General features: G+C 38.8%; 3 protein-coding genes across 5 annotated transcripts; 2 read left to right on the forward strand and 1 right to left on the reverse strand.

The window, feature by feature from the left end:
- Nucleotides 1-467: 467 nt before the first annotated feature.
- syf2 (SYF2 pre-mRNA-splicing factor) lies at nt 468-5,432 on the forward strand. Its single transcript, XM_066717301.1, has 7 exons — nt 468-511; nt 1,123-1,221; nt 1,611-1,736; nt 2,042-2,159; nt 2,807-2,897; nt 3,143-3,241; nt 4,849-5,432. Exons 1-7 carry the CDS (start codon nt 494-496, stop codon nt 5,012-5,014), a joined length of 717 nt encoding a protein of 238 aa, XP_066573398.1. The 5' UTR covers nt 468-493; the 3' UTR covers nt 5,015-5,432.
- Nucleotides 5,433-10,506: 5,074 nt separating this feature from the next.
- rsrp1 (arginine/serine-rich protein 1) lies at nt 10,507-16,653 on the reverse strand. Of its 3 annotated transcripts, none has more exons than XM_066717302.1 (6): nt 16,374-16,639; nt 15,534-15,604; nt 14,592-15,332; nt 14,332-14,489; nt 11,303-11,386; nt 10,507-10,944 (listed from the first exon to the last, which is right to left on the reverse strand). In XM_066717302.1, exons 1-6 carry the CDS (start codon nt 16,499-16,501, stop codon nt 10,759-10,761), a joined length of 1,368 nt encoding a protein of 455 aa, XP_066573399.1. In that variant the 5' UTR covers nt 16,502-16,639; the 3' UTR covers nt 10,507-10,758. The 3 variants fall into 3 exon arrangements, with proteins under 3 accessions (XP_066573399.1, XP_066573401.1, XP_066573400.1); XM_066717304.1 differs by lacking the exons at nt 10,507-10,944; nt 11,303-11,386 and adding exons at nt 11,816-11,968; nt 12,309-12,352 and having other exon boundaries at nt 16,374-16,653; XM_066717303.1 differs by lacking the exons at nt 10,507-10,944; nt 11,303-11,386 and adding an exon at nt 11,816-12,352 and having other exon boundaries at nt 16,374-16,652.
- A 413-nt stretch (nt 16,654-17,066) lies between these two features.
- mgst3b (microsomal glutathione S-transferase 3b) lies at nt 17,067-20,187 on the forward strand. The gene is made up of 4 exons (XM_066717305.1): nt 17,067-17,283; nt 17,739-17,861; nt 18,060-18,132; nt 18,388-20,187. Exons 1-4 carry the CDS (start codon nt 17,146-17,148, stop codon nt 18,486-18,488), a joined length of 435 nt encoding a protein of 144 aa, XP_066573402.1. The 5' UTR covers nt 17,067-17,145; the 3' UTR covers nt 18,489-20,187.
- Nucleotides 20,188-20,318: the final 131 nt, after the last annotated feature.

Here is a 20,318-nt window from a genome sequence, read left to right on the forward strand (position 1 = left end):
TAGTAGTAGTAGTAGTAGTAGTAGTAATACAATGTTGTTTTTTAATACAAAAGCTGTCTTTTTTCATTGGGATCGTATTTGCATAATATAAATGGAGTTATGATGTAAAAAATAATTAATTACTTTTGGGTCTATTACCATTGTATGATTAACAGTAATACCATTAATAATACTTAGAGCTATATAAATACTATAATGAACATACCTGCTAATATACTACAGCTACTAACCTACTTACTTTTACATACTATACTGATGCATACTACTTCCTAACCTACTCTCTACTGTACTACTGAAGATTACCATGATATTAACCATATTACATAAACATAATACAGACCCTAAAATATATAATGGAAGAAGTACTATCACATGCAGACAAAATATAAATTACTTTAAATTCGAGTTATTATATTTATTATTATTATTTTGTCAAAAGCCCCATGTGACTTTAATTACGTAATTTCCGTGTGCGTCAGGCACTTCCGGCAAGATGGCGTCCAACGCGGAGGTTAGTAAACAAGAAGGCCTTCTTATTAAATGTGTTATGCTGCGATAAAAAGGTTCAGATTGTGTTTAAAATAAACCCGCTTTGACTTTTTATCGTGTGTAAGAAGAGTCCCGTTGACTAAATATTAGCGCAAATACAAAAATTGACCCACCCGGATCGTAAAACATGAAAAACATCGCTATGTTGTTACGTTGTGATGTATAAATCGTAGAAAGCGGCTTCTAACATTACATTACACCCCGATAGGGTACAGATTTTTATTTTGCGCTTTTCGGGTACGTTAATAATTTGATCTGGTTTAGCCCTAAGTTAAAATCTGCCTCTGAAATCACTGAATACTGTGACATACATGATTGTATGTATTTGAACGTTAATCGCTTTTGTCTTTTCCTTGTACAATTGTTAGACAACATAATTGAAATCTTTGCTCTTCTTTAAAACACTATGTATCAATTTAATTATTTCACGTAGTAGTAATGTAGCGTTTGTACTGCCCAATTTGTTGTTAACATAAAACTGTTTTATGTGTGTTATTTTCGTCTGACTGATTAATAAGTGTTAATATGTGTCATTATAATGAATACCTACGGGACCCCTCGTTTCTTCTGTAGGCAGTTCCAGACACCAGTGATGAATCGTCAGAAAACAGTTCGGCTGCCCAGAAAAGAGAGGACAGACTCAGGAAGTTCCGAGAGCTTCACTTTAAAAGGGTGAGAGCATTTTTAATTAAATATTTCATGTCAATACCTTTCATGGATTCTGTCCTTAAAATGCCTAGCACAGGATTGCATAAACGTGAAATGTGTTATTCAGCCTCAAGGTTATCCAGTTGTTGGTATAGCACAGTAGTTTGCCCCGATTTATAACTTTTTCATTTGACATCTTAATATATTTTGAAATCACTTTACAACATGTAGCCTTTTTTTTATGTAAGTCACCCTGAATAAGTGTGTCTGCTAAGAAATAAATAATAGCTTGGGGATGAGGTAAAATGTGTCAAATAATAATTTAGTTACTGGGTAACAAAGACTATGGAATGAAATACTCATGCATGTCTTAACCTTGCATTGTATAATTTTATTTGTATTTATTAATACAGAACGAAGCTCGCAAACTCAACCACCAAGAAGTAGTAGAAGAAGACAAAAGACTTAAACTTCCAGCAAACTGGGAGGCTAAGAAAGCCAGACTGGAGTGGGAGCTGAAGGAGAATGCCAGGAAAAAGGTACCTGCAGCTGCTTATTCTTGTATTTGAAGGCACTGGCATCCAGGCATTTGCTAGTGTTTTAATACAAATAAGTATCTGAGAAGACTTTGAAGCTGAAATAGCAGAAGGTTGAAATACAGCATAGTGTTTTGCAGTGTGGAAAGAATTCTACACTTAATTTTTACATATTATACACATTATGCCATAAAGTGGTTGCACTACCAGTGTTTGCACTGCCACAGGTAAGGAGCAAAACTCTCTGAAAATATTTTATAATGCTAATGAGGATTTATTTTCCTTTCCCCCTCCTTGATTCCTGTCAGGAATGTGCTGAAAATGGAGAAGACTATGACCGGGTGAAGCTGCTGGAGATCAGTGCTGAAGATGCCGAAAGGTGGGAAAGAAAAAAGAAAAAGAAGAATCCTGATCCAGGCTTTTCAGGTGTGTGGCATTGTTGGTATTGTGCCCTAGATGCACACCAGCTATCTAACTTTGATGTTCCTTTCATGCCTGTCATGTAGTGAAAGAAACCTTTGAACACGGATTCCTTGTGAGTCAGGTTTACAGCAGTGGAGGTGACGCATCGTGGTAATATAAATCAGCTTTCCATTTAATAAAGCAACCCTGTTAGTCTTTTGGGGAGGTTCTTTTTGTAACCAATTCAACATTTAACATTTTTACTGAAGAACTTAGTGTTTCTTGAACATTTTATTAATTCAGTCAAGAAAATGTTCGATTCATCTTTGGAGACAAAAGTAGGGATGCAGCTTGGTTAAGAATTTCCTATTACATTTTGCACTGTGTAAAGCTGTTCAGATAAATCATTTTTAATTGACTGCAGTTAAATGTGGTGCACGATCAGAGTGTTGTCAATATGGCAGCCATGTGTTGCATCAAAACATTTTTGAATTAAACTTGGAGGGGGAAATAAAGCTTTAGATAGATGGGTGGGTGGGAGAAATGTCTGTTCCCCTTTAATGAAATGCAGCTTTTATCAGTGATTTTTAGCTACATGTCATTTGTTTTGGTATTTAATGGACTTTTTGTTTGCCAAAGCCCTAAATCTCAATGTTTCATTGTTTCGGCAGGTTATGCTGAAGCACAGTTACGTCAGTATCAAAGACTCTCCAGGCAAATTAAGCCTGACATGGAGACCTATGAAAAACAACGTGAAGAGTGGTAAGATAGTGATTATCATGCGTTATGTGTTTTTTTTCTATTGTTTTCAGTTTATTTTTGACTCATCGAGACACACTATGGTTAGACATTGTTTCAGGCACAGTCTGTATTGCTTGTTAGCATGCCCAGGAAACTGAACTAGGTCTCATACATTTTTTGCATCTTAAATATTTGGTCTGCAGTGCTGCAGAGTGTTTGCTGAATGGATATTTAACTGAAAATGTGTTGTTGTCTTCTCATTGTAGTGGAGAGGATTTCTTCCCTACATCCAACAGTTTGATTCATGGAACCCATGTACCTACTAAAGAAGGCCTTGACAGGATGGTGGCAGATGTGGAAAAACAGTAAGTTACAGATCTAATTATAATCAGTAATTTTGTAGATGTTTACATTCAGAGAGAATCACATGCAAGGAGGGGAACTTGGCATCAACATACTGAGTCACTTACTGATGAGACATTACTGATGTGGAGCACAAGGAGGTTCAGTAATTTGCTCAGAGCAACATGGTGACTCGTGGCACAGCCAGGCTTTACTTTAACCACTGGCCCATGTAGCCTATGAAAAGTGTCATTTAAAACTGTGTACCTTTTTAATATATATATGTTGCTGTACAATCCTACATTAGTACAAATGACATGAGGAGAAACAACCCTACAATAACTTAAAACACCCTAAGGTTCTTGTCATGGTTTGATATACACTAATGTGACATGTCTCCTTGAGTTTATTTAATTGTAGAGAATAATGTATATGAACAGATGGGTTTGTCCTTAACTAATGCTTGATTTTTGCCACTACAGTATCTAATTGCATCTTGAATAGCCTCAGTGTTTCAGCTGTAGTAGCCTTATCTAATAACGTTGCACATATGTCAGTTTCCTTCTGCCTAAAGGAGCACTTCCCTCCATGTTTTAAACCAGTGTTAAGTTGTAAATTATGTGGTGCCGCAGCGAAATGTGAATGTGAGACAGCAGATATATGAGTGGTAGTGTGACAAGTGTAACGGGGATGTGACCATCTTCACAATTGTTTATGTTTTAAGCACACATTACATTTGTCATGTCACGAGAAGGGGCCAGAGCTGGAGAAGTGGACAGTCTGCAATTCTGAGCTCTGGTTTGAATTCTGCACTTGTGGAAGCCTGTGTGAGCTCTCTGGCCAGAGCTTGTCATAAGTGTTCATTCTGTCAAGTTTTGCTTGGTTGTATTATTTGCCTTCATATTTCCTTGTTTAGGATGGAAATGCGCATAAGGTGTCAAGTTAGTGTATCAGAACAGTAAGGACTAGCCATTGTCATGTGCTGTCCTGTCTGCTCAGATCCTCCGTTTATCCTCAGATTCTAGTAAATGTGTATTGCCAAGCTGCTGAACCCTGGGTAATGGCTAATGTGTGGGCACAGTGGGCGTGGTGATCAGTACAGGTCACAGTGACGTGATGAGATGAAGAATCCTCCGCCAGATGTCTTTCCTCAGCCCACAGCAAGACTTATCCAAATGACTCGCTGCAAGTCCCTCGCCATAATCTTTCTGTGCAACCGGGATTCAAACCAACAGCCTCTCACATGTTTGGCTCACCTTATGCCCCCCAAAAATAATCTTTTAATCTCTTTTAACATGCTTCTGTAGCTTTCTGGATTGGATCAACCTCCTTTTTTTCATGGATTGTATGGCCTCCTTTAGCATCGAAAAATTAACAAAACCTTTATTCCTTGAAAGCACTCTTCCACTCTCCCTTGGGATCATAGTATGGGTTACAAGTAATAAATACAAATAATTTTAAATCTAAATAACTTGCCCAAATTAGCTGGAATTCTTCATGTCAAAGTCTGATTGGTTTGAGTAAAACGGATGATTTTTAAAATGTATATATTTGTGAATGAATTTATAAAGATGGTTTGGCTGGTATTCAGGTTTCTTAAACATTTTAAAACATTTGTCTTCCTCTGTAGGATTGAGAAAAGAGCAAAATACAGCAGGCGCAGGGCCTACAACGATGACTCGGACATCGACTACATCAATGAGAGGAATGCCAAGTTCAACAAGAAGGCAGAGAGATTCTACGGCAAATACACCGCTGAGATCAAGCAGAACTTGGAGAGAGGCACTGCGGTTTAATTTAGCCTCTATGAAATTGAATAAATCACAGGCAAAATAAACGTGTAAGGATTTAAGGACATTTCTATTATTGGGTTTAATACTATCTCAATCCAAGGCTGAAGGGACATTTCATGCTACTGATGTCCTCTATCCTTGTGTGTGGTTGTTAAACAGTTTATTCTAGTTATTTGTTTCATGAAAGTGAAAAATGGAAACATCTCAGACGCATCAAGTGGGAACATTTGTGAAACATGTACCGATTATAATTTGTGTACATTTTATTTTAACTAGTATGCTATTTTGTGTATTTTAAGTTCAAGTCCTTTGCAGGAAGACTTTTATATTTTATAAAAAGCCAACACATCTTCAACACTCATCCTATGCTATTTCGAATTTCCTTGCATTTAAAGATTAATAAAACTTTCTAAATATATAATGTTTTGCATTCATGTTATTTAGGTATTTATATTTGCACTGATTAGGGGTATCGAGGACGTATCTGGACCAGTGCTGATGTGTCAGGTTTGTTTTTCAGTTCTGAATGTACAGCACTGCCCCTGTATTTAAAACAGCACTTGACAGCAAAGATAGTGACACTAAAAATCTTTTTGGGGTGCAGTGCTCAGCCTAGTATGTATTTTCAGGTGTCCTATTATCCTGAGTACCAGATTATTTTATTTATAATATGAAGCCAATGGTTTTTTAAGAAGGCTTGGCTTAGATTTTCAGTTTGAGCAGGAGTAACAAGTTACATATTCATCCGATCCTAGAAATCTCAGTTTTTGTTAATTGGCTAGAAGTGAAGTGAGAAAAGACTTGTGAGCCGAGAAACCAAGTTTAGTGAGGTGATTTAATTCCACTGCACTCTCATTCCATGCGGTTTGTCATTTTAAACATGGGTGAGGGCTCCCTCTAGTGGATTATTAAGAACTTGGTGTAAGAGTCCTGCCGTGACTGGCGGAGTTGAAGCTGTGCCACAGCCGGAATCAGACGCCTTGTTTTAATAGAATTTGTTTTGAAGGGATCTTTGCACGTCTGAAACACGTTTTAAATTACCCTAGACGTCAGTGACTCAATACTGTCTTGTGAGCACTGTACCCTGGGAATAAAATGTTCATTTGATGTTACAAGTTGTAATGGTGACCATATTCACTGTGGTGCTGAATCTGGAAGTGGAAGTGCGTGTCATGTCGAGTTTTTGGTTTTTGTATTTGTTTTGGTTTCTTTGATGTGGGAAATGATACGCAGGTCTCTCTTGCTGCTCGCAGGTGAATCTCCTGCTCCTTCTCCTTCCACACCTGTTTCCCTTCTAGCTATACACTGACCCTAACAGATTCCATTACATTGTCAGAGACCACAAGAAAGCAGATGCCAATTTTATTCTAGAATAACTGCCTCCCAGAGCGAGTTGCTCTTGACAGATATTTTCATGTGACATTCAATAGAATGTTAATAAAAAAGATTTACATTTTGTATAATTTATATATATGTGGGACGTTTCTTCACATGAGCAATAAGCTGTGGGTTAACTCCGGATGTGAATGGAAATTAAATTCATGTGACAAAGCCAAATAATTGTTTGGTATCTGTGGCATTAAGAGGAAATTAAACATCAAAAAAAGTTTGCCTGCGAGGGGTGACTTTTAACATTTTTCTCAAGCTAAACTGAAAAGGCATTTGTATCTTTGGATAATAGCCTCCTTTGTGTTAAGCTGTAAACACGAAAGGTTTAAAAAAAGATATGTCAAGATACATCTGTGGTTTAAGCAGAATGTGCTCAATTTAAGGCTACAGTTCGCCCTCGGCAAAGTAAAAATGCTTATCTCACATGCCGTGTAAACAGGCTGGAGTGAGAACACTTCTGGCAGGAGGTGTGACTTTCATTAGCTGCGTCTGCATTTACATGGGTGAAAAACTATCAATTTACAATGAGAGAACATTTGTGCTTGTATAACACAAAATAAATGACACGCAGGGGTATAGAGGTTAAACCTACAAGTCACGCAACAGAACAATACTTTCATGAGAATGTATTATATATATATATAGCCTTCAAATTGTGAACACCAGCGACTGAAATGTATTTCAAAGTTGTAAAGTAATTGAGCAGAACTCTTTAAAACTACTTGAATGCTCCTTTGTAATAGTTTTCTCTAACGCTCTTGATGCCATGTTTTTAACCTCCAGGATGTAGCAGCCCTACCCTGTATGAAATTGAAGCACCCTTCAAATCACTGATTGATGCTGACCTTTGAAGTACCTCAAAGACTAACAGGTGCTATAGATTGCTTCAATAATTCAGCTTTGATGGTATGTTCCACAAGCATTTTATTGTCATATTATCTCATATTCCTAAATACAAATGTTAAAATGATATATACATCAATTATATTAACAAACAGATGGGATGGAGTGCATTTGGAAGAAACATTACGCTGTTGAAAGGAAATTTGCCTGAAGAGAAAAGTATTTGATCGCAGCACACCTGGTGAGATATATATAAGATACATATATATTATTTCTCCAATGTCTCGTGTTGGTGGAATATATGCTTCTGTTCTCAAAGTGGAAGTCCAGATCTGAAAGGGTGTATTTCTCTAGTGTGAGAAAGCGTGACTGGAGTGTAATCACAGAAATGGGTTTGATCATTGGCCACTCCTTAGCAAGCAGGGCTTTGGTCTCACATTATTATGCGTGTTCAAAGGGAAATAACCAGACAGCAGACTGATTCATTCTTTAAGCTGTAATGACTTTATAATGCTTGATTATCCCCCTACCTAAAAAAAAGTGATCAAAGAGCTGCTAATAATTAAACTCTTACACAAGCCATCTGAATGTAAAAAAATAAGACTTTTCGGTAAAAAACAAAAATAACGCTTTGAAAGGGGTAAAGAAAAACAACACTTGCTTAATATGTTGTAATGAGATGCTAAATGTTACTTCAGGTAATTCAGGAGTGAACATGTTCAAAGGCTAATAAATGTGTTAATAAACAATTGGCCCCAGTGTGTTTTTAATGAACAAAGGAGGTTTAGTGTACCTGCCAAGCGCCGGCTGTAAACACTGATCTTTGTGATTTAACTACTGGATGATGTATGGCACATTTATTGGACTGTGAAATCTGAAACCTTGTGATCTTTCAGAGAATTAATTAAAACCACTGTTCAAAACAACATGTTCAGTATGTTCAGTGCTCCATGTACAGACAGAAGGCATACCAGACGTTTTGCTTTTTTACTGACTCTTTATAATTAGAATATACAGCATCTATGTTGTATTTTATGTTAGAAATGTGATGCTATTTTTTTTTAATACATTAATTCTTTTGTGCCGTAAACTTTATCCCAGTGTTTATTCGGTTTTGCAAATAGTTCAATGTTTGTTTTTTTGTCATACTGTAGGTGTACAGTTCAGTTCCTAGTCAGTGGGAAGATCAATTAAAAGGGATGTGGCACAGAGAGATTTCGAGAACTAAGGAAACCCATCTTCCGGACAGTTCTGAAAGTAAGTGAGACTATCGGTATCAGAGTGGACTCATTTTATTTCATACATATGTGAAGGAAAAACTATTTCCATCTGTAAGAGGTTCAACTTATTGTATTATTACAAATATATAAGTGATATGCAGGAAAAAAAATCTATAGATGTCTTTGTTTACCATCTGGTTCCAGACTTTTGTTAGTACTACAGCAGTGCATATCCAATACAATCCTGCCCTCTAGTGCCCAGTATGTTGGTGTCAGAATGGAGAACACTTGTACATTAACCCGTTAACCGAGAACAGTGCTTTGACCCGATTCACTGTAAAGCTGCATTTGTATGCAATCCTTCCATGTTTACCTTGTGTAAATATACCAGTAAATGTGCCAAATTAAAAAAGTTGCTTAAAATTTTACATTGCCCATCCATGTAGGTTTTTAAAAAATATATACGGTTGCAAAATATGGCAAATATACACCGATTAGCCATAACATTATGACCACCTACCTAATATTGTGTAGGTCCCCCTTTTGCCACCAAAACAGCCCTGACCCGTCGAGGCATGGACTCCACTAGACCTCTGAAGGTGTGCTGTGGTATCTGGCACCAAGACGTTAGCAGCAGATCCTTTAAGTCCTGTAAGTTGTGAGGTGGGGCCTCCATGGATCGGACTTGTTTGTCCAGCAAATCCCACAGATGCTCGATTGGATTGAGATCTGGGGAATTTGGAGGCCAAGTTAACACCTTGAACTCGTGATTCATCAGACCAGGCCACCTTCCTCCATTGCTCTGTGGTCCAGTTCTGATGCTCACGTGCCCATTGTAGGCGCTTTCGGCAGTGGACAGGGGTCAGCATGGGCACCCAGACTGGTCTGCGGCTACGCAGCCCCATACGCAACAAACTGCGATGCACTGTGTGTTCTGACTCCTTTCTATCAGAACCAGCATTAACTTTTTCAGCAATTTGAGGTACAGTAGCTCGTCTGTTGGATCGGACCACACGGGCCGGCCTTCGCTCCCCATCAGTGAGCCTTGGCCGCCCATGACCCTGTCGCCGGTTCACCGCTTTTCCTTCCTTGGAGCACTTTTGATAGGTACTGAGCACTGCAGACCGGGAACACCCCACAAGAGCTGCAGTTTTGGAGATGCTCTGACCCAGTCGTCTAGCCATCACAATTTGGCCCTTGTCAAAGTCGCTCAGATCCTTACTCTTGCCCATTTTTCCTGCTGTGAACACATCAACTTTGAGGACAAAATGTTCACTTGCTGCCTAATATATCCCACCCACTGACAGGTGCCATGATAACAAGATTATCAGTGTTATTCACTTCACCTGGCAGTGGTCATAATGTTATGGCTGATCTGTGTATTTATTTTTTGTTTACCAAATCACCTGCAGCATTGTCATTTTCAGAAGCTGTGGTGGTTGCCAGTAGAATTTTATTCGAGTTCCATGTAAAATAAAATGTGGATCTACAAATATACAAACTGGCAAATTAATTTGCACCATACCGTTGGTCTTTATCTAGAGATTTACACAACTCATCCCAGTGTGTCCTACAACAAACTTAGAACTTCTCAATCATCATATGGATGAAGCAGCTGTTTGTACACCATCATTGAAATCTTACCACTTAAATCTATACAAGCAATACAGCGCTGAACTTTAAATACATTGTGGCGATACATTTTTTGGAAATCAACCTTACAAGTAGAACTACGTTTTTCTAAGTTACTGGTACAAATGTATTAATGTTTACCATTTTCTCAGTCTGAAATGCTAGTTACTACTTGTGTAGATACCTAGTGTAATCACTGAGATAGTCACATTAAAATGTATACAAAATATGCCCACTTTAATTGCCCCCATTAATGCATTTAGTATGGCCACAGTGGTTTGTCCAAAGACAATATAAGTACCCATGTCTTAAATATACGAGACCAATTGTTTTCATTCATTAAAAATGTGTGCAGTGAGCTTATTTACCAGAGGTCCTGAATTACTACTAAAAATAAACAAAACACCCGAGTTTCACAAATCTCTTTATTTAATTTCCAAAGACTAAATAAAACACACCTAAAGGAATCAAAACTGTACCGCAACAACATGGGTTTGTATAAAATTTCCCCACCTGTATGAAATGTCTTCAGTCTTCATTTCACACATTATCTGAAAGAAAACATCTAATATTTAAATCACGTTTAAACAACCCACCCTCCCCATATGAAGTCTATATAAAAATGTACAATATTTACAAACACAATCACTTCACAAATACACACTACCGTGTCTTTGTGTGTGTTAGGCTGGGAGAAAGGTTTGAAAATAACCCATTATTTTGGATTTCTCTTTTGACTGCTACCCAGTGTCCATAAGGGTATTCCTTTTTCTTGCTTTCCATTCTTACAATGACAGAGTTTTCTGGACTGCTTGACAGTCTGGTGGATGAAGGCTTTGCCACTGTATTCTGGAAGAAAAGTTGAATACCAGTTAGCCCAGAATCAAAATCACAGTCAAGCATAGATCACCTCAATCCCCCTCCCCCCAACATTGAAATTACAGGCCTTAAATTCATTGTGGACAAAAACAATTATACACATACACGCACGCACGCACACAAAAATGGGGGTGTTCTACAACTTTTGACCAGTAGTGTGTGTGTAAATATAGACACACACACACACACTTTAAATAGTAATTGACCAAATAAAGCCAGGCAGAGATTATACACCCCTCACATCATTAAAAATGCTTGTATCAGTACAAATTTATTTTTTATTTCTAGATGGTGTATTAATGAAGAGTCTAGGGGTATGAACACTTACATTTTGGCTGAATGTGATGAACCTGGTTTTAGGCGATGTCTCACTGTTAGGACTCTCCTCTTCTGCATCCGTCTTGTTATAGTGCTGCAAAGGGAAAAGAAAAACTATTTTAGACTTAGTCATATTATATGAGCAAACAGTGCATTGATGCTGGTTCTCTTTATAATAAGAAAATAAAAATAAAAAAGGATTGGGGGTAGCAACTTTACATGCACAAAGCAGATCAGACACTACAGAATAGGATACTGAAAAGGTTACTTTGACTTCAGTTCCCACATTCTGCATCTTACAAGAAATGCTCGGCCACATTCCAGCTCTACCCACAGTTTAGCCTTGTTGTGACAAGTATTGAGTTTTTACTTAATCTTTGAAAAGCACGAAGCCTCTCTAGGAGTCTGTAGTCTTGAACTAGAAGTTCAGATTTATTTTTGTGTAAGTGTCGTCTTCGGAGAGACAACATAACCCCCAAATGTTATGGATTTAAAAGTATTAAAAGAATTTATTTAAAAAAAATAAAAAAAAATAAAAAAAAACACATCCTGATCCTGTGCATCACATTATATGGCATTTTTTTTCTCCATTTATTCAACCCAGCACAGAATTTGTGCAGATAACTTATCTTTGGCATAAGCAGCTTGGTTCTTCTTCTGTAACAAGATCTCTTATCTGTAATACAGTGAATAAAATGTGATTTGAAATCTGGGAATCTTCAGCTTGTTCAAGGACTTGATAGACGGTTCTAATAGATAATTAGGTAAATCTACCAAGAATATCTACATCCAGTAAAACTAATTAACAAATCCATAAGTCAATATAATACATCTGAACCCCATCCTCAGAGGTAGATCATACACAAATACAAAAAATATATAATGCCAATTATTCAAGTGTTCAGATTCAGTTATTGAATATAAAAATACAGTACACCAATTTGATTTACGAAATTGTCGTTCTAGTTCGTCAGCAATGATCAACCCTCCCCAAAACATCAAGCCATATTTGTTACCACCATTCTCTTCACCAAGGCACTGAAGACCACTTTCATGTTTTCTATAAAAACAGAAATAGAGCATGTAAAACTAATTTGTATTCCTGAAAACAGCAAGGGGGAAAACAAAATTAAACAAGTGGAACAGAAAAAAAAATTAAATAAAATGCAAAATTTAAAACTCATTCCATTGCAGACAATGCAACATACACTCACCTAAAGGATTATTAGGAACACCTGTTCAATTTCTCATTAATGCAATTATCTAACCAACCAATCACATGGCAGTTGCTTCAATGCATTTAGGGGTGTGGTCCTGGTCAAGACAATCTCCTGAACTCCAAACTGAATGTCTGAATGGGAAAGAAAGGTGATTTAAGCAATTTTGAGCGTGGCATGGTTGTTGGTGCCAGACGGGCCGGTCTGAGTATTTCACAATCTGCTCAGTTACTGGGATTTTCACGCACAACCATTTCTAGGGTTTACAAAGAATGGTGTGAAAAGGGAAAAACATCCAGTATGCGGCAGTCCTGTGGGTGAAAATGCCTTGTTGATGCTAGAGGTCAGAGGAGAATGGGCCGACTGATTCAAACTGATAGAAGAGCAACTTTGACTGAAATAACCACTCGTTACAACCGAGGTATGCAGCAAAGCATTTGTGAAGCCACAACACGTACAACCTTGAGGCGGATGGGCTACAACAGCAGAAGACCCCACCGGGTACCACTCATCTCCACTACAAATAGGAAAAAGAGGCTACAATTTGCACAAGCTCACCAAAATTGGACAGTTGAAGACTGGAAAAATGTTGCCTGGTCTGATGAGTCTCGATTTGTGTTGAGACATTCAGATGGTAGAGTCAGAATTTGGCGTAAACAGAATGAGAACATGGATCCATCATGCCTTATTACCACTGTGCAGGCTGGTGGTGGTGGTGTAATGGTGTGGGGGATGTTTTCTTGGCACACTTTAGGCCCCTTAGTGCCAATTGGGCATCGTTTAAATGCCACGGCCTACCTGAGCATTGTTTCTGACCATGTCCATCCCTTTATGACCACCATGTACCCATCCTCTGATGGCTACTTCCAGCAGGATAATGCACCATGTCACAAAGGTCGAATCATTTCAAATTGGTTTCTTGAACACGACAATGAGTTCACTGTACTAACCTGGCCCCCACAGTCACCAGATCTCAACCCAATAGAGCATCTTTGGGATGTGGTGGAACGGGAGCTTCGTGCCCTGGATGTGCATCCCACAAATCTCCATCAACTGCAAGATGCTATCCTATCAATATGGGCCAACATTTCTAAAGAATGCTTTCAGCACCTTGTTGAATCAATGCCACGTAGAATTAAGGCAGTTCTGAAGGCGAAAGGGGGTCAAACACAGTATTAGTATGGTGTTCCTAATAATCCTTTAGGTGAGTGTATGTCACGGACTAAATCAGAATATTGACGGTGTCGATTTAAAATAATTGTTGAACGCCGTGCATACGTTTCTCTGACCGAGTAAGAAATGAACCAGGAAATATATGGATTGCGTTCTCAAAGGTTTAGCTTCAACCTGCCTAAATGAAACAATGAACTACATTTTGAGCCCCCAGGAAATCAACACTGCATTACCACACAGTGTGATAAATCAGATAAGATCGCACTGGACAGCTACGATTAGACCATTTTTATTGCCGGTTACAAAGAGTACACCTTGGTCGTTTACATTGCCCACAACTTCCCCAACTTAAAAAAGGGGCCAAACGGTTTATAGTTTCTTGGCCATCACAGAGTAACCGCTATTTAGCAGTTACTTACACTTCACGGACGCATTTGCTTTGCAGCATTATCTGCTTAGGACCACAGTTTATTCGAGATGGTCAACAAGAATGCATTTCAAAATTAGTGCTTCTCGGACATATCTAGATTGTCAAGATCATTTACATATTTTTAAACTATAGATCATATTCTAATTGTTTCAATGAGGGAACATGAAAGAAAACTACCTGGGGACAAATATTTTGCCAACCCTTATTTTCAATACCTACCTCATTCAGACCCTTCAGAGCAGTACCTTCTCGGCTCACCCGTTCCTCTCTCTCTGGGGCCAGCAGCTCCTTCTCCACGCTTTTGGGCAGTTCCAGGTTGTCCACCCCGAGCGCCTTCGATGCGTTGGCTTTCGCAATCTCAAGGAGTTCCCTTTTGTCTGCAAAAGAACACACAAGCGTGGAAGCCGCACTGTTAAATGCTAGCTGGGAAGCAAAGAGCAGTCTGCCAGCCACCGCACACCATAGTCACCGGCCCTTACCGTTCTTGCTCAGACGGATGCTGGGCCGGCTGGGGGACCGCGACCGGCTTCTGCTCCCGTAACGCTCGTATGAAAGCTTTCCTCGGCTCCTGTCCACAAACCCGTAGTACCTTCGGCCTCGGGACCACGACCTCCTGGACCTAGACCTGGACCTGTACCTCCTGAAGTAGGACCTGGAAAGCCGGGGCATGGGGCTGTAGGACCTGGAGCGGGATCTGAAGCGGCGAGGGGACCTGTGGCGCCTGCAACGGGAGCGGGACCTCGTCCGGTGGCAGCGCGGGTGCGATCGGGACCTGCTCCTGGAGAAGGAGCGCGAGTAACTGCTGTGGCGCCGGTGCCCATAAGACCTTCTGTAGCGGGTGCAAGATCTGGACCTGGACCTAGACCTAGACCTAGACCTGGACCTGGACCGGCTTCTGCTGAAATAGGAGCTGCTGGAGCTGGAGCTGGCACTGGAGCTGGAGCTGCAAGATCTGCCCGAAGAAGCAGAAGATGAGCGGGAGCTGCCAGACCAGACTGAGGGGGATCGGGAGCGAGACTTCCTGTTGGTGGTGGAGGCGGCGTTTTTCTCCATGGGGGAGCACAGGCGCAGGTCGTCCATGCAGCTGCTCATCGCCTCCGCCGGGCTCTTCTCGTTGGCACTCTTCTCTCCGGGGGACTTCTGCACCATGGCCTTCACAAGCCTTCCTTGCTCCACAGTCGGTCCCGCTTCATCCGCCTGATTCTGGGTGTTCTCTTGATCTGTTAAAACAATAGAAATTATAGCTCAAAACAATGGTTTAAGAAAAAACTAGTTTTAATCTCCAAAGAAATACATTTAAATTTCAAGCATCTACAATGATCACCATTGATATTCTTCCATTACAAAGCAAGGGAGTTTCAATAACAATAATAAAGCAGTACATGTCAATAACCTTAACATGGAGGTGCGGGCAGTCTTACCGTAGCAATCCCAGAGTTTATCCCATGTAGCATCAGTGCGGCTGGCGTCCCCATTGCTGTGGGGGTCTTTTCTATGAACACAAGATAGGTAGTCAATTTCAATATTGTAAAATACATTATTTCTTATCTTCCTTTCCTGTAGTAAATGCATGATTTTCGATCTCTTCACATAACTCATCTGGTGGTCTCCAGCTTCAGGTCCTACACAAGCAGCCTGCAAAGCTGCATGAACAGTGATCTATTACAAAGCCATTTCATCTCTTTACATTTAGGAGGCCTTTTTTAACACATGGTTGAGGAAATGTTTACGGACAGAAATGCAGATCAATGTATTTACAGCAACATGCTTATTAAACTGCGCTTGTTTATATTGGCAGATATTTAAAAGGATGCAATTTCCTTCTTTAGAGGAAGACAAAATAGGTCGATTTCATAACACCCTCTATCCTCACTGTTTCCATCTAGCGGTCAGTGCTCTAACTGCAGGAGAACAGTTCCAGAAATTTCCACCGCTCTAGTTTAGCTCTGTTGTAACAACCATGCCAATTATTTCTTAGTTGTTCTATTTGGTGGGACATACATTCCGTGGATATACATACAATCCTGAACAAATAAATATTTCCGTATATACCTGCACGATGGACCTTTGTAACGTTGCATTGTATCGTGCAGTACATTGTAACAGTAAGGATACTGACGGATACAGAATCAAGCTTTGTTTACAGTGCATCTGTTTTTGCACCCATTATGGTATTCAATTTAAAGTTACGTATATATAAGTAATCACACATCAATAATAATAAAGATTGATTTAAAACCATATACGTGGAGAAAACTTACTGAACATTCCCTTCGTTTTGGGACGAAGTCGGATCCGTTTTCTTGTTAGGAGTCTGCGCTGAATTGACGCAGGAAAAGTCGCTTGTAACCGCCATTTCAAATGAGATGAAATTCTGGGAAACAAGCATCAACAATAAAGAAAGAAAGAAAGAAAGAAACCCCAATCACAATGTATGCGTCTCTCTCTCTCTCTCTCTCTCTCTCTCTCTCTCTCTCTCTCTCTCTCTCTCTCTCTCTCTCTCTCTCTCTCTCTCTCCGCTCGGTGTCCGTCGTCTGATTCAGAGAAACCCAAACAGGCGTTTTCAACCAGCAAGTGCGTCATCGCTCACACGCTCATTGGTGGAGAACGAGGCCATCTGTCATCTGATTGGCTCTTTGAATCTGGACTCTGTATCTAAGATCCTCGATTAGCTACATTATTACATCATCTCCAATGTTGCGGCGGCGCTGTTAGCAAGGTGTTTACATCATCTTTGATTAATACGATTTATTTACTGAAGCATTAACCGTGGTATGAATGAGAATGTGTAGCAACAAACATCCTAAGATAGTTATAGGACCAAACGACAGTACATTTCCAACCTGATGAAAGCATTGCATAACTACAAAAAATACAGTTTTCCTGGAAACTGAGAAGCATGAAACGTCCAACATATCGCGAGATTAGCTGCCTGCGCGCCCCTTAACCCAGATAATGTAGAGCCCTTGTGTTAGTGCAGCGCTTTACTCAGTGACTACTACAGGTACAGGTCCAGGGCTTGACAAGATATAAATGCACGCAATCATGGCAATCCAAGATGTTCTGCCAGCACATTTTGCGTATGTGATTTTAACCTTTTTCTACAGCTGGATCATGCTTTCTTACCTCGGCGTTAAAGTTGGACAAGGACGGAAAAAATACGGCGTTAAGGTATTGTTTTAAGCTGCACTATGGCTTGCACTTTGCTCAGTCAGCATGACTCCGCAAAAAAACCAGGCTATATCGTAACAGGGCTATTCTGAATTATGCAAAAGTGAATTTGCGGTTCATGTTTTAAAAGACATAGTATCTATACAGATGCAAAGCACAGAATTAAATATATCTGTATAGATGGCGCTGTATCACAGTTTGTGTTTAATAGTGCGCTAAATATTACATCTTTTATTATATTACACACAGATACAGTAGAATGTCAGATCATATGTTTTATTACTATATATATATTTACAGGCTCATTCGGATTCATTCTCTTGTACTTTAGATATCTTGAGATTGCTGACATATATAACTGGTATGCATTAGATTTCATTTCGTTTAACCCACACCCTGTATTGTATGTTTTAATTTCTGAATGAGGAAGTGATGAACTCGTATTGCCGTTACAGTATCCTACCATGTACAGTGACAAGGAGCAGGTGTTCAACTGCATTCAGAGAGCCCACCAAAACACGCTGGAGGTGTACCCGCAGTGGCTCATCTTCCAGGTCATAGCTGGACTTGCATATCCTGTACGTATGAATCAGATAATGTATAGCATTTATAGAGTAATACAATACTTATCCCATTCAGTATGCATTTCAAAAACGTGCTTTTAGTGGTAGTCCCTCACCTCATGTTGCCTAGTCCACAAAGTTTACTAGCGTTTCAATGCTTTTACCAGAGTAAACCTCATCTTATCTTGATCCTCTTTTATTTTGATTTCTTAGGTGGTAGCCTCTGTGCTGGGGGTCATTTGGGTTACCAGCAGGTTTTCCTATGCCTGGGGATACTACACTGGTGGTAAGATCTTTCTTCCGTACATTGTCTATACATTACTTACTGTTTGTTGCAATATATTTATTATGTTTATCAAGCAGTGGCATATAGTAGTGGTTAGCACACCCATGTGTCCCAGGTCGGGGACACTGCCGTTGTACACTTGAGCAGGGTACTGTACCTAGATTGCTCCAGTAAATAAACTATTGAAAGAAATGTAATTTTATCCTTTCTGTACTTTTGAAACTAATCTTTTTTTTTGTCTTGTTTTCTTGTCAGATCCTCAGAAGAGAATGAATGGTGCTTATGGATACATTGGCTACTTAGGAGTCATTCTTCTGTCCCTGGCAACTGCCTTCCAAATGCTGGGACTTTTTTAATCGTCCACAGAGGCAAAGGAATCGGGAGGCTGGCCGTGGTCTGGATAGCAGGAGACTCTGCTGTCAAGGAACACGAATGTATAGCTGAATAATCAATTTCTGCAGCTGATGAATATGTTCAATCAAAATATAAGATTGCTTATATCACATGAAAATGATGTAACTGTAATGTTTGATTTTGGAAGTGGTATGCTACCAATATGAGATTAGGGTAAATTAGGTCGAAGGTGTAACTGATAATAATTTGAATATTAATAATTTGTAGGCACGTGTTTCTTCATGATTTGGCACATAATCAGAAAGCATGTATTTTTGTTAATGCTCTGGACTGCAAGTACTAGTTTGTGTACGAAGACTATTTTTCTTACAAGTGTATGTTCATTCAGTTTAAAGATGCTTAAATCACTACAAACACTGAATAATAACTTTAAAATTGTTTTACTTTGTAAGGCTCATATTAAACCACAAAAACATACATTGTGTAATTCCACTTAGTGCACACTGAATGAAGCACTACACACCTCTTCTTATGAAAGGGTTCATATTAACAAATAGAAATCAATACAACAATGCAAACACTTGCTTAATTACTGAAAAGAGTGAAAAGCTCATTAAAATAAAATAAAAATAAAATATTCTGGAGGGCAATTTTAAACAGTTTCATTCTTGAACTCACTTCTTCCAAAAAACCAGAACCATCATTGGAATTGTCCTTGTGAACTCTAGTACATTGTTCCACTGTCATCTAACTTCAATAATAATAGTAATAATAAATATAATGTGAGAATGTATATTTTCCTAAAGGACCAAATGGTTGCATTTGTGTTTATAAAAAAATAAAAGCATATTTTGCTAGTCTCTGAAATCATGAAATGAAATCTGAAATGTTGGAATGTTTCAGTTATTTTAACTCCAGAATCAGAATCATATTCGGTCATTTGGGAATCCTGACAACACTTATGTATATTTATAAATTTGTCTGAATCCATTCATGTGTCTAGAAGGCCAAAATTAAACCTTTTTTATGTATAAATCACTTTGAGAGAAATTGGATAGGAAAAGTCACTGCTTTTAATGTGGAAGAGAGTCTGCATAATGCAAAGAAAGTGAAACAAAGAATATGTTTGGTAATAAACCAGTTGTGTATTTTACCAAATGATTCACAGGTGTGTTAGCTGTGTGTCCTGTAATTCAGTAATCCAGTTCCTTTACATTCCATTTTAATGATCTCCCGCCCAGTTTGAAATCAGTTTGGCACAGACATTGCTGGGAAAACCTGCTACACCGTAAAGCTGGGACAGGTGTCCTCAGACTCAGCATTTCCAAACTCATTTTCACATCCCACTTGTAACATTGTTATACAACGATTTGGTAAATATCAATAATCTTACAGCATCATCTGTTCTAAAGTGACTTCTGTTCTTGACTCAACATGTTTTTTAATACTTGAAATTTGGTTTTGTAACAGGATTTTTCACACAATGCTGTTGACATGCTATTATGTGATCATATTCATAGGTGGATTCAGAGCAATATTAAACAAGATGTGTTGCTGTAGCCAATTTAAAGTAGTTATAAATGTTATGGTACAGAGCTGGCTAAAAAGTACCTTTTTTTCCCAAATCCATGCACGTTTGATTTCATTTAATCTGAATGCATTTTTTATTATTTTTCTACAATAAAGCTTTTACAATAAATATTTTCTGCATTGCACTGTCTGCATTATTGTTGCAAAATAAAAAGGGAAATGCAACTGATTTTTTCCACCTTATATTAATATAATTAATATAATTGCTGCTATAAATAAAACTCCCAGGAACAAATATCCTG

This window comes from Amia ocellicauda, chromosome 11 (assembly GCF_036373705.1).
Source record: "Amia ocellicauda isolate fAmiCal2 chromosome 11, fAmiCal2.hap1, whole genome shotgun sequence".
NCBI classification, from domain to species: Eukaryota; Metazoa; Chordata; class Actinopteri; order Amiiformes; family Amiidae; genus Amia; species Amia ocellicauda.